At 36.1% G+C, this 12,838-nt stretch overlaps 1 protein-coding gene across 3 annotated transcripts in view; it reads right to left on the bottom strand.

The window, feature by feature from the left end:
* Window positions 1-12,838, bottom strand: part of LOC129376820 (proto-oncogene vav-like) — a 29,972-nt gene that overhangs the window by 14,620 nt on the left and 2,514 nt on the right. For 2 of the 3 annotated variants that reach the window (XM_055056418.1, XM_055056417.1), the window contains exons 5-11: window positions 12,683-12,822; window positions 9,403-9,685; window positions 9,038-9,135; window positions 8,816-8,932; window positions 4,146-4,262; window positions 1,516-1,574; window positions 870-935 (exon numbers count right to left, since the gene is read on the bottom strand). In XM_055056418.1, coding sequence (XP_054912393.1) covers window positions 870-935; window positions 1,516-1,574; window positions 4,146-4,262; window positions 8,816-8,932; window positions 9,038-9,124 — 446 coding nt within the window. In that variant the 5' untranslated portion in view covers window positions 9,125-9,135; window positions 9,403-9,685; window positions 12,683-12,822. Of the gene's footprint in view, window positions 1-869; window positions 936-1,515; window positions 1,575-2,690; window positions 2,867-4,145; window positions 4,263-8,815; window positions 8,933-9,037; window positions 9,136-9,402; window positions 9,686-12,682; window positions 12,823-12,838 lie in introns of those variants that run through there. The other variant, XM_055056419.1, reaches the window with a different exon arrangement.

Below are 12,838 nucleotides of genomic sequence, written 5' to 3'. Positions count from 1 at the left end.
TTCATTTCTAAAATCAGTTTTGATATTTGCACAGGAGTAAGAGCATTTCTCATCACAATTTGCACAAACAGCAAAACACCACAAATTACCTTGAAAGTCAAGTTTCCTTCTCTCAACATTAAATATCTGTCTGAATGATCATATCAGTGCCTCAGAATAAGTTCTTGTACAGACCAGTCAAATTGATTAGTCACGTTGTCCATGTCACAGTGATTCAGGATGGATGTTTTGATGTAAACGATGGGAAAGGTATTGTAAGTTGGAATTGTGGGAGATCAATGGCAAAAAAGTGAATAAGATTCACATTTATGAAGTTATTGTAATTTTTGGAAGATACTGTAGGCGTGAGACAGAAAACAGAGCACAAAGAAAGAAAAGGCAAAAGTAGAAAGGAACTGAAGTCACTTTGCCACATTTCTCAGAACAGAATTGAAATTCTCAAAATTATTAGTTCGACCTTCAAATCAATTTGTCACTGCTGCACATCAAAAAAGATGTTTCCTGTTCCTTCGTGCAGGTTACAATTGTTTTTTTTACAGATAATCTGTGAAAAGGTCGACATCCTCTCCTTCCTCCCTGAACGGCTGGCTACCGTTGTCTAAAGAAAGGCACCGGTCCCGACAAAACAACAAAGGAGGATTTTTTCACTGATTATCTGTCTCACACAATATTGTCACAATAAAGTGACAGTTTCAACAGATATGTAAAAAAAGTATTTATTATAAAAATTACATACTAAAACTTTAAAGTCTCTCATTGGACTAAAGGAAATTACATTTTAAAAAACACTAAGTAACTAAAATCAAATTATTAGATAAAATTCTATTTGTCTCTCTTTTTCACATAAGACTTCTGAGAAAAAGACTTACTCTATCTGGTCAGAAAGGCCGCTGTATATCTCATCATCAGCAGCACATCCTTCCAAAGGAAAAGGCCTGGAGCAGAGAAAAGGATGTTCAGATGCATTTGTTTTATATGGCTGTGCAAAACACAAACCATCGAGACAAAATGTAATGAGAAGTGTTATGTTGTATCCATGTTACCTTTGCGTTTCTGATTATAAGACATTACAAAACGTGTTTGTAAAGGAAAAAGTTTTGCTTGGTAGAAGAATGTATAGAGAACAAAAGGCTTATGGCCAGAGGTCTGAGCAGGTACAGTAACAAGGAAAGCACTGCAGCTCTACTTCATATAAGTACTTCATCATAAGTGAATGATTTACACGTGAAAAAGAAGGGTTGAAATGCCTCATGTATCCACTTTAAATGGAGTCTGGTAAAACTGTATGATCTTTTTAAAAGATGCACTACATTTTAAAACTTTAAAATGTATATAATATAGAATATAATTTGGTTCACAGCATAGGACCAATATTGTATAATATACAGTAAATACACAGATAGAAATATATAAAATATTAGATCAATGTAAAGCTAGTTTTAAATGTTGTTTACCAAAAACAAAAACTCTTAGAGTTGCATTAAATGTCAGAATGAGAGGTACAGATTTACTTACTGAAATCCTCGCTGTAGAGCAACGTGTGAATGCGACAGGATGGACAACGTGTTCATAACCTGTAATTAAAAAAGACCCACACAGTTAATGAAATGCATGAAGAGAGAAATAAATAGAATAATAGAGACATGTTTCAAGTTACTGAATAACTGTTAACTTATTACTGCCTCTTTCACAATGAGTGATCTCAGGAAACCAGCTTCACTAACCATTGACATGGGACATAGTGGTCAATACTAGACTGTTGGTGTGTGAACTCAATGGGTTTTATCCTTCTAATAAATGCCACACTTTGGAGACTTTAAAAATGCTTTTTTTTTCTTTTTTTTTTTTTTTAGCAAAAAAGACTTGTTTTTGACATTGTTCTGGTTGAAATACACCAAAAATAATGCTAAGTACAGTTTTGTCTTTCAGTAATGCAAGCACTTAGTTCAATGGCACTGAGTAACAAAATGCCCCTTCAAACCATAAAGTTTGCTTTGTAGTCAGCAACTTTTGAAAGTTTCAGTTTGATTTCTGCTTTCACTCCGGGCAAAAAAAAAAAAAAAAGATGAAAGATTTTTAGAGAAGTAAATATTTGAATGAACTGGTTTCTATCTTTTTTTTTTTTTAAAGTTCTCTCAGTTGACATTTCTGGAGGCTGGGTTCAGAGGCAAATGCAGAGCTTGGCCCAGTATGTTCAGCAGGCTTCAGAAAAACAGAGACATTTGGCAAAAAACATTTTTGATTCTCTTCTGTTTTCCTAATGTGGGAAAACATCTCGACCTGGACTTTTTAGCAACCATATGATTAAAAGTTTTGTCTTGATACAATATGTTAAAGGTGCATCTCAATAAATTAGAAGTTGATTGAGAAGTCAATTCACTTCAGTAAACAAAACCAGAAACACATTGTCATATTTATCACACAGAAATCAATTTCAAGCTGCACTTTTCAAGCTGCATTTTTAAAAATACGGCTTCAGGCTAATGGAAATGTCCCCAAATCTGGTTTTCATTAGCTGAAAGCCATAAATATAGAAATGATCAGTTATATAATGTTCCAACATTTTGTTAGTTAAAATGTTAGTTAGTTAGTTGCTTTATGTGCAATATGCACATAAAGCATACTGCTTTATGCGCAATAAAACTATATAAAAATTTTTTCACTTTTTTTAAATGTACCGCTCTCCATACCTCACTGCATGACTGACTGGAAGTAGCAAAGTGAAGCAAGAAGAGAAGTGACAGTAACAGGCAGGAAGCTAAAAAACAGAATGCAGGTATCGGCAGCTCACTGACTCATTATGTTACTGAAGGAAAAAATTCTATATTTACATATAAAGCTAACGGAGTGGCCATCTTTGCAGGCCCTTTTTCTTACTTTAGACAATGATTTCAACACTGATATTAAAAGAGGGCCATGAAACACTGAAGTGAACATCGTCACTCAGCCTTTTCAAATAACAGACATATCAAAGTGCTTCCTGTTGGGGCTCTGTGGGTTGCCTGCAAGCTGCACTAACTAGTCCAAACTCCAATCATGGCTTTGGTTTCTGCATTGTGTTACATATTCCCCATTTTTGCAGAGACTATTGCTAGGACTGCATAATGAGCACCACTCCTTAGAGCATGCAAACTATTTTTATTCAAAACCACTTTGAATAAAAATAGTGACACTAATATATCACTATTTTTTTTTAATCGGGCCATAGATTCTTCCAGGTCTTCCAGGAGTCTACTTTATGCAAATGAACTGATTGAAGTGTTAAATACGATTCAGGTGCAAAATGTCTCACTTTAGCATTCACAACTTTGCTGTTTTTTTTTCCAAAATGAATTATGTCGTCCTTTACCCTCACCATGTACACCACAGACATGAATGCCATTAACCCAAGCATTCTGCATGTTGAACTATGTATTTAGCAGTGAGATTTTTGGAGAAGTTTTGAATTTATCAATACAGATTTGTTTACACAGTGAACCTACATGGTGCTTTTGCTTCAGAGTGAATTAAAGATGGAAATGGTGACCTTGGATGTACAAACTTGGTACTTGTAGAAAAGAGTGACAATTCAGTGTGACACACGTCTCTCTCTGTGGAGAGCTCTTTTTAATATTTCACTTTAAACTTTAATTATCTAAGTTGAAAGCACACACTTCAACCAGCAACCAGTAAAACCGATCGATCACGCTGTTGTTTCTGTAACCCATGGAATCCTAATCAGGCAGGAAATAAGTGTAGCTGTGGGTTTGCAGCTCTGCACATTTTGTGACAAACTTTGGTGACAAAGTTAGTGGTGACCACTATGAAGATAAGAGATGTAGCTGAATAACTTTTTTTAAAAAGAATCAGAATTTTAGAAAAAAGGATTCAGAATGTTTTGGATATGCCCAACAATCAAAAATGTTGTTTTACAATAGCAAAAATGTTGTCTGCACTCCCACAAGTGGACTGGCATATTATGTAAATGAGAGCCCATTTATTTTGATTTCAGATCAATTAAAATAGAATTTATAAAATAAAACTGCATACTTTAAAGCCTCATGCCCTCTGTTAGCCTCTTCATACCCAGATGTTTCTGAAGATAAACCAAAAGGTTGTGATAAACAAAAAGACACTAGTGTCCTAACAGAAACGTTTGTTCATACCTTTCCAAAGTCGCGCACGTCGAACAGTTCAAAGGCTTCAAACAAGTCATTCTTCTTGAGATAAAACTTCTCCTGACAGATTGCCAGGAAGGTCCGGATATTTTTCAGGCATAGAAACTAAAATGAAACAAAAGCCGTAACATTATTACACTTAGAGCCAATTTATTGCACAATCAAGTAATTATGTCGTTGTAAAAAAATCTGCATATTTGAAAAATAACTTAAAAGAAATTTCACTTCAAATCAAAGCCTTGAAATTGGCCCCTGGGCCAAGTGGGGACTGTGTAAATAGGTTCAGTTTAGTTTAGTTTAGTTTAATTAGGATCCAAATTTCATAGTTGTTCTAATAGAGAGCCACACATCACTTCACTACATCACTAAAACAGCTTTTAGAATTGAAATAAAAACAAAAGCAAAACTACTAAAAAAAAACATTCAATACTGCCACATTCAACAAGCAAGCGTTGACTGCCAGGAAAGATTAAAGGATTTTTCAAATACATGTGAAAGAATTAAAGTAACTTTTTAAGTATGTTTTTCTGTAGGGAAAGGCATCGTAATATGATATGAAGCTCAAAATAAAGCTTAAAATGTTCAGTCTTCTATTTTAGACTGTTTATTAAAGTAAAACCATATTGAAACACTTGTTTAGCCACACCATGAATACATACCATCAGGTTTCAATACCCGTTTATCATTTCTAGCCCACTGCCTTGCAAGTCAACAGCAACTAACAAGTCTGACTGTGTGCAAAACACTATTTCAAAAACAGAATTCCTTTCAGCAACAGTTAGAATGTATCTTTAGTTGACTACATTCAACAAAACACAAAGACAGATTTTGAATCTTTGCTGATTTTTGTTGCGCATTTCTAAAATAAATAAATTCCCTACTAACACGTCATTTATATTCACCTTTCTGTTAATTCTTTTTTCATTTCAGTGTTTAGCTTTGACTTACAGTCACACACAAATAATCTGCGCGTGTACAACTTCAGTAAGTCAGCAGTCCTTGAGTGTTGATTGTGTCTCCATGTCATGTCTCCACCTTCATGAAACTATGTTACTGTTAGTCGTACAACATGAAGATTGGCTTTTTATGCTGAAATAACAAATGATCAGACAAGATGACCCACTGAATTTAAGCCTATTACTAAGCAGAGGAAAATAACTAACATGTAATTTAAAGAAAGCACATGTTTCTTTAAAAATATCAAAGGACTCTTCTGAAACACACATGCATGCACCCATGAGATAACTCATTTTATCATTTTCCCACACCGCCTTCCAGAATGGGCTCAGAAGATGAGAGCTTTTCTTTCAAGATAATATTACGTATATTTTAAAAGGTGTTTGTGAAACAATATTAATAAACACAATTTTTAGGATTTGATTAATGATTTTCTACAACCTTTAAGGACATAATTGTCAGCCATGAACTCTTGTTTTAAAAAAATATCCCATTTGATAAACGCTCAATTCAGTCCCAGTCAAAAACTGATGTCTTGATGCCATTGCATTTTTTACCTATGTTGTATTTTGTGGTGTAGCCTAAGATTTATAAATGGAGATGCTTAAAGTCTGCCCCTGTTAATTAGCAACCCAAATGTTTATTTGAAAACATCTTAGAAATTGGATCTTGCAGACAGAATGGGCCTCATGAACTAACACACAAATGCATTAAGATATAAAAAAATGTTTTACCTAAAACAACTTGTCAGAAGAACGGTAATTGAGACCAAAATAAGGCAATGAGAGAAACCACACGGAGCACGGTTTGAGTGATATGGTGGTCAGACATTTGCAGCTTTATGTAACTTCCTGAATCTGCAGCTCTCCCTCAGTCTGTTTCTCTTCCTGACTGTTTCTCTCTGTCTGTCTCTCTGTGTCTCTGTCATTCTACCTCTACACAGCTAAATGCAGAACTCTAATTTGAGAAAAGAGGAAACATTAAGTTCAAGCTGCTGCTGCTTCTGCACACATCAGGGTACAAACGAACAAAACAGCCGCATACTTGTTCTCATGGAGCATACATAATCCGAGCAAAGAAATAATTGGTGTTTGAGCATAGGGGATATCTCCAACTTGTGCAATGTCATCGGGTGAGCCGATGTGCTGATGACACATCAGTGGACTCTCTGTCTTCTGTTATTCAGCGGATATTTCTCAACCAAATCTGACCTCATAGGATTTCCCAGAGTTTCATGTGCACACTGTACCCTGCATACGTCTAGCAAGGTTGCAACGGCACACACACATTTAGATGCGCACTTGAAATGTTGCTCACACACAGTGTCATTTCTCTTGAGGGGATTAGACCCAACATGTGACAATCTCTCTGTGTCAATGTCTATTTTGATGTTCCCAAATTATCATATTGTCTTCTAATATTGGTCTCTTTGCTAATTATGTCTGTCATCTCATTTTCATGCTGTAGCTACAGTAGATTTTCACTGCACTGAGAATCGGATGCTATCAGAATGTAATCCCCTCCAAAAAAGCAAAATTCAGGCCAGCGCTTACAATATGTGAACTGTTGGTCTCTCTGAGTTTTGGAGCTTTTTTTCTTTTACATTCATGTTTATATAACATTTATGTCAGCTTTTGTCAGCTCCTTCAATAACTTAGAAGGCTATACAATATAGGCTATAATGGCTACATTAGGTAGCACTCTGCTAGCCTAGTTACCCCGATCCAAAATGTAACATAATTAAATCTTCTGAAATGTTTTTTTTTTTTTATGAACTTTAACTAGATTTCAGGCATCTGTACAGTAATATATATTGATTAGCTGGGAGATAGCAATTAGCTCAAAGTGAATCTTGTTGGCTAACTCTATTAGCTTTAGATGTGAATTAGCACATTTTATGATATATTTTAGAATGCATGAAGTTTTTGACATATTTCATATTTTATCATTGAAGAATTATTCATCTTTTTATCTAAATTCAAAATTAAGATGCTGAATACATTGGCAGATACAGTTTTATGATTGTCCCAGGGTCTAAAACAGTCATGCAAATTTAAACATCTACATTTTGGTAAGTTTTAAATAATAAAAATTTTCCTCATTAGGGCTAAAGTAAAATGTAGTTACATTTGCCTGTGTCTCCATTTAAAACTTCTTTCCTTGTTCCTTTCAATGTAGCAATAAAATTGGGAGTTGTGCTGCTCTATTGGGAAATTGGGTCAGTTCTGGCACTAACTGCTCCCTCTTTTTGCTTGATTAGCAAACACCTTCAGTGTCATTGACCAACAGTTGTTTTATTTTCTCACAATGCTTCCAGTGTATGCATGTGACTGAGGGAAACCTACTCCACATGGACAAAGCATGCCACAAAGCAATAAAACATCTGATCGATAGCTTTTTTGTGTGATTATGACTCCTCCCAAGTGGTGCTGCTCTATATAGAGCTAAGTTTATGTATGTCACACTGATTAAAAACAATCATATATATAGCAAAAACATAAAAGAAGTCTATGATAATAAATCACAAAAATGATAAGGTTATTTTTTATATATTTTTTTTATTTAAATTAAAACTCCAAAGTTTATAAACTTTATAAATTTATTAAAATATGTTTAAATTGTTTCTAATGAGTTATATTTAATTTGTTGTGAATTGTCAGCCAAAGTTGTATTTTCCTACAGGAGTATGATCGTACCATGTCCGATCGTACGTACCGTGTGTGTGTATGTAAAACACACACACACACAAAACAAACAGCGTGAGCTCACAAGGCCAAACATTACCGATTCCCAGAAAAGTCTAAGAATTTTTCTTCTGGTTTTCTAGGATGTGTTTAGCATTCTTCATAACTAAAGTTACGATTATTTTCTATTGGATTAACATATCTTTGTTTTCTAATGATTCAGCACTTACATTTAAAGTAAAATGATCTTTCAAATGCTTCATAAAGTCTCAAATTCAGCTGAAATTTCATTTGCAGGAACAGAGTTGGTATGACAAAAGAATGTACTATGAATAAGTCATTTTTATACCTTGTTTCAGATCTTTCAAAATCTTTTTCGCGTATTTGAGCTTCAAGCAAAAAAACTTCATGCAAAAGAAACTTTGATATTTTCTTGTATCAAATACACAATATAAAAAGTCAACGTTATGCTACTGATCTACAATCAAAAATTCCTAAATGGGAGCTTACAGTATATTTTTTTTTGGTCGATGTACCAAAATTGTTTTTTCTCCTCATTTACTGCAGTGTATAGCTTTTTTGACATGTTTTTAACTTTACCACATTTATTGAAGATTCTGTTTTGTTAGATATGAAAAGTTTTATAACTCCTAGGAATGATTAGCTGTTTGATCAGAAATTGACTGAATGGAAAAATCCCCTTATCTTGCTTGAGGTGTGTAAAGTGTAGATGGTGTAGCTCGGTAAGAAAAGAAAGTCTACAGTTTGGGTTCAGGACTTGAATTATAGAATTTTTGGGTTTCTTGTTTTTCCATCTACACCATTTCTTTCTGTTTGGCTCCAAACTTACTCCACCATCTCTATTACAGTTCTGCATGCTTCCAGAGCAGGTGAGATAAGACGTTACAATATTTTCATATCATCTAGCCTTTTGGGCCTCAGTGATGCATGCTGGCAGAGAAGTAGCTATGGAAATCACCTATGGAAATGGACGAGGAAAAGATTTGAGTGATTCACCTGGGACATTTGTGGCCGCAGGTTGATCTCTCTCAGGTTGACAGCCTGAGGCAGCAGGTTGTTGAGCAGCTGGCAGAGCAACACACCATCTCTGAGAGCTTGAGCCAAGTCACACACCTGAGGATATAAGCCACACACACAAATTTGAATGGAGAAGCAAAGAGATGAGAATGTACGTTTGTATGCTGGTGTTGAAGTGTGGGTGAAACGCAGCTGATTTACCTGTGCACCCTCCCATGTGACCCGGTGGTTCTCAGGAAGAACACGGCACTCTATCAACCACATCGCACACTGCCTCCATAGCTCCATCTTTGCTTTTCCTCCAATATAAAGTTAATACAGAGTAATTTACAATATGCTTCTTGCAAATAAAAAACACTTGACTTTTTATTTGACCTTTGATGCAGTAAGAGTCCGTTTAAGTTCAGTTTTAAAATAAATCGGTTGAACTACAACTGCAAGTGAACTTTCTCACTTGCAGCCATTTCAAAGAAGCAGCTTTGTGAAAAATAACAATTCCCTGAAATCTACATGAAAATACTTCCTCTTTCAACTAAATGACATTGTACAAATTAAAACAGTCTTACCTTAACTAATTTCTCGTCACAGCTTTATGTCTTTTGTCAGCGTTCACTCCGTAACTTAACTTTCATTATCTCATGTTCAGACTTCAACTTCAGTGCTCTCGTTCTGCCTGTCTTCCGTAGTGGGTGTTCTGCAGAGCTGCACTGTGTTGAAGGCTTTTAACTTCATCCCGCAACTTCCTTTTTCCTCTGACGCACCCTCACACACAATCACCACCCAGACACACACACACAGACACACATGTGTGGCCATACGCAAAGTTGCTGCTGTTGCTGCTGTTGCAAACTGATAAAAAAAGAGAGTGTGAGCCTGCATGAGAATGTGTGTGTAGACTTAATGCAAGGAACTGATCAGATGCTAAATTACTAAGCGTGCATCTGTTTGTGTGACACGCAAAACAGAGGTTTGCCTGCATCAATTTTTATAGAAGCATCTACACATGCAGATTTTAGAGATGGACTATTGGGTTTCCTATCATTTTACCAAAATGTTAATTTAGTGTCATGTTTAGGAAATGTTTGAAAAGCACATGAAGACACCAAATAACTGTTACGAGGGGAGGAAACATTTCTAGATTCTACAGTGTTCTGAATTTTTGTCAATTTTGTCTTGAAGTTGAAAACTGCAGACAGATCTAAAGTTTGGTCAATGAAAAACAAAATTCTTAAAACCGCATTAAATAGAAACGGTTGACAAAGAACAGAAAAACCTACCAGCAGGGAATCATACTCAGACTGTTTTCAAATGTATCCTCTTAAGCAAACAGAAGCTCTATTAGAACAGGAACATTTAGTTTTTATTATTACTTAGAAACTGTGGAGCAACTTAGAAAGTCCAGAGAATACTTATACTTATCTAGCATCCCAGAAGTCAAGAGGATACTTACTTACTTACCTTATTTAGCAACCCAGAACAGGGATTAGAACTTGGAATCCAGAAAAACTTCCTTAGCAACTACTTTTTAGACTCCTATTTTTGGAATAGCAATCAACCAGATTTCAGTTCCATGTAAATTCTTTGGGCAAATTTCCAGATATGTGGAAGGGTAATTATGTGTTTTTATCATTATGCAGGTTTAGTGTTTTCATTGTATTATTATTTGTGTGCTTTGTGGTGAAACTGGGTGTTGATCATTTGGCATTGCTACTTACTTTTCCTTGTGCGCTATAAATGTCTATTAAAGGGGCCATGTTGTTAAACAAGACCAAGACAGAAGCATAACAACATGAGACTGAGATGGAGAACACACAGGTCCAGAACGGATTGCAGCCCTCCATCCCTGCTAAACTCTGATGACCCTCCAGCAATTTGAGAGGGTCTCTTTCCTAAAGTCATGCTGAAAGTCATACTGCTGGAGTGCTGTGGTGGTGCAGGGGTTAAGCACAACTGTGGCTGTTGCAAGTTCAATTCCTGGCCTATTGACCTTTTCTGCATGTCTTCCACCTCCTCTCATTACCCACTTTCCCGTCAATTCACTATCAAATAAAGGCCAGAAGAGCAAATAAAACATCTTTTTTAAAAAAAAAAGAAAAGAAAAGAAAAGTCATACTGCCCCTGAATCCAATCAAAAGTTATTGAATTGTATTCCTTTCTCAATTTCCAGTTGATAAGAATTTCTTTTCTATCACAATAAGTTAACATTATGCTAATATTTTAAAATGTGTCCCAGCACATTTGGGACTTGGAAACATGCTACTGCTAAAAGGGTCTTAAAAGTTAGAGAATCTGTGGTATATCAGACCCTACCTTTTATTTTATTTATGCTTTCAGAAACAGAAACTTCAAATTAGTATAGTTTTCATAATAATAATAATAACTCACCAGCAAGAATGTGTTGGGAAAGCATTGGCTGAGTCTCTTACCTTTCTTTTCTTTATTTTTATTGTTGTTTGTCTGGGGTTGTTTGAGTTTGGTTTCAGATGTTTTTTCAGTTTTGGTATTCATAATTTTTTTCTGTTTCACTTTGCCTTGTTTTCCACTTTTGTTCTTCGTTAGTGATTCTAGTTATGTTTATTTCTTGTTTCTAGTTATTGTCTGTTGTTATAGTTATGTTTATTTCTTGTTGAAAGTTATTCTCTGTTGTTCTAGTTTAATTAGGTGCTGTGTCTTTCGGCTGCTTTCTTTTGTTGCTGTGTGGTAACATAGCAACAAACCACATGTATACAGGAAAAGGCTCTACATACTACCGACCTTGGCTGAACAGCTAGTTTTATTAGAATACTGCAGCCTAAGTCAGTATGACAAAATTGCTAGGAAATATTGGCCCAATCACAGCAAAATCCCCCCGATCACTGGCCAGTGTCACATACATATATTCCCCAAGCTAAACAAATCACCACATGTATACATTTTATGCTCATGTCTTCTTTTGGTTCCTGGTTCCGGATTGTCTGCTTTTACATCTGGAGACCATATATTAGACTTATTTTTCAAGCTTAATGTCTTTTGACCCTTGACCTGACTACATTCCCTCCAGAAAAATCTCCTGTGTGGTCAGACACTACATAGGTTTCTTTAGTCCAATTATTCTTTAGTGTTTGTATTTTGCCTGTTCCCATGAGTTCTCTCCCTCCCTTCCCTGTGCCACTTTCTCTCTCCCCCTCCTGAGTCTGCCTTCACTCCCTCCACTCACACCTGCGATCAATTACCTCACCTGCTCAAGTCTTTTGCTCCAACACTCAACCTCCCCAGTATTTAAGCACTTCATTGCTAGTCACTACTTGCCAGATCATTACGTCTACCCCTGTGCTTCCTAATGTGCCATTTGAGTTCTGCTCTGGCTCCAGTGATTTTTGTACTTCTTCTTTTTTTTTTTTTTCATTTTTCGATGAATACCTTAAAATGAACCATGGTCCCAGCTCTGCTCTGCTTTTTGGTTCAATCACAAACCCACACTTCATGACAGTTTTATGTTTGTATAGTCGCTCTGTGCATGAATGGGTTCTCTTCTGTTAATCCAGCTGCCTTTTATAGTCTAAAACCAATAGTGTAGTTCTCTAAGGAGTGTGCACAACTGCCTGCCCTGTATCTCTCTGATTCAGAGACGGATTGGGGTCCTATCCAGGGTATGTACTTACCTATTGACTGTTGGAGAAATGGTATGTCCAATTTAAACACTAGATGTCCCTCTTACACAGCTCAGTTGCACATACAGAAATACCACCTTTAACTGTCTGTTTCCACTGCCTTGAAGACAGTTTGGAGGACACACCAGTGTGCACACATACCTATCTCTGACCTGACATGCTGCTTGTTTTTCTCCTCTTCCTGACATGCTTATACCTGCTCTCTCCACCTCCTGGGAGCTTATTCTAATCCTTGCATGGTGATTTGCTGATCTCCTTGGGGTGCTGGGTGCCCACTGTACAATCTGATTGGCCTCTAAGTGACCCTGCAGGTTTGACGGGGGGAACGGGCCTTCACTGTAACCACAAAGAG

This window comes from Poeciliopsis prolifica, unplaced genomic scaffold, assembly GCF_027474105.1.
Source record: "Poeciliopsis prolifica strain line A6 unplaced genomic scaffold, Auburn_PproV2 SCAFFOLD045, whole genome shotgun sequence".
NCBI lineage: Eukaryota > Metazoa > Chordata > Actinopteri > Cyprinodontiformes > Poeciliidae > Poeciliopsis > Poeciliopsis prolifica.
This window is presented reverse-complemented; position numbering and strand designations above follow the sequence as displayed.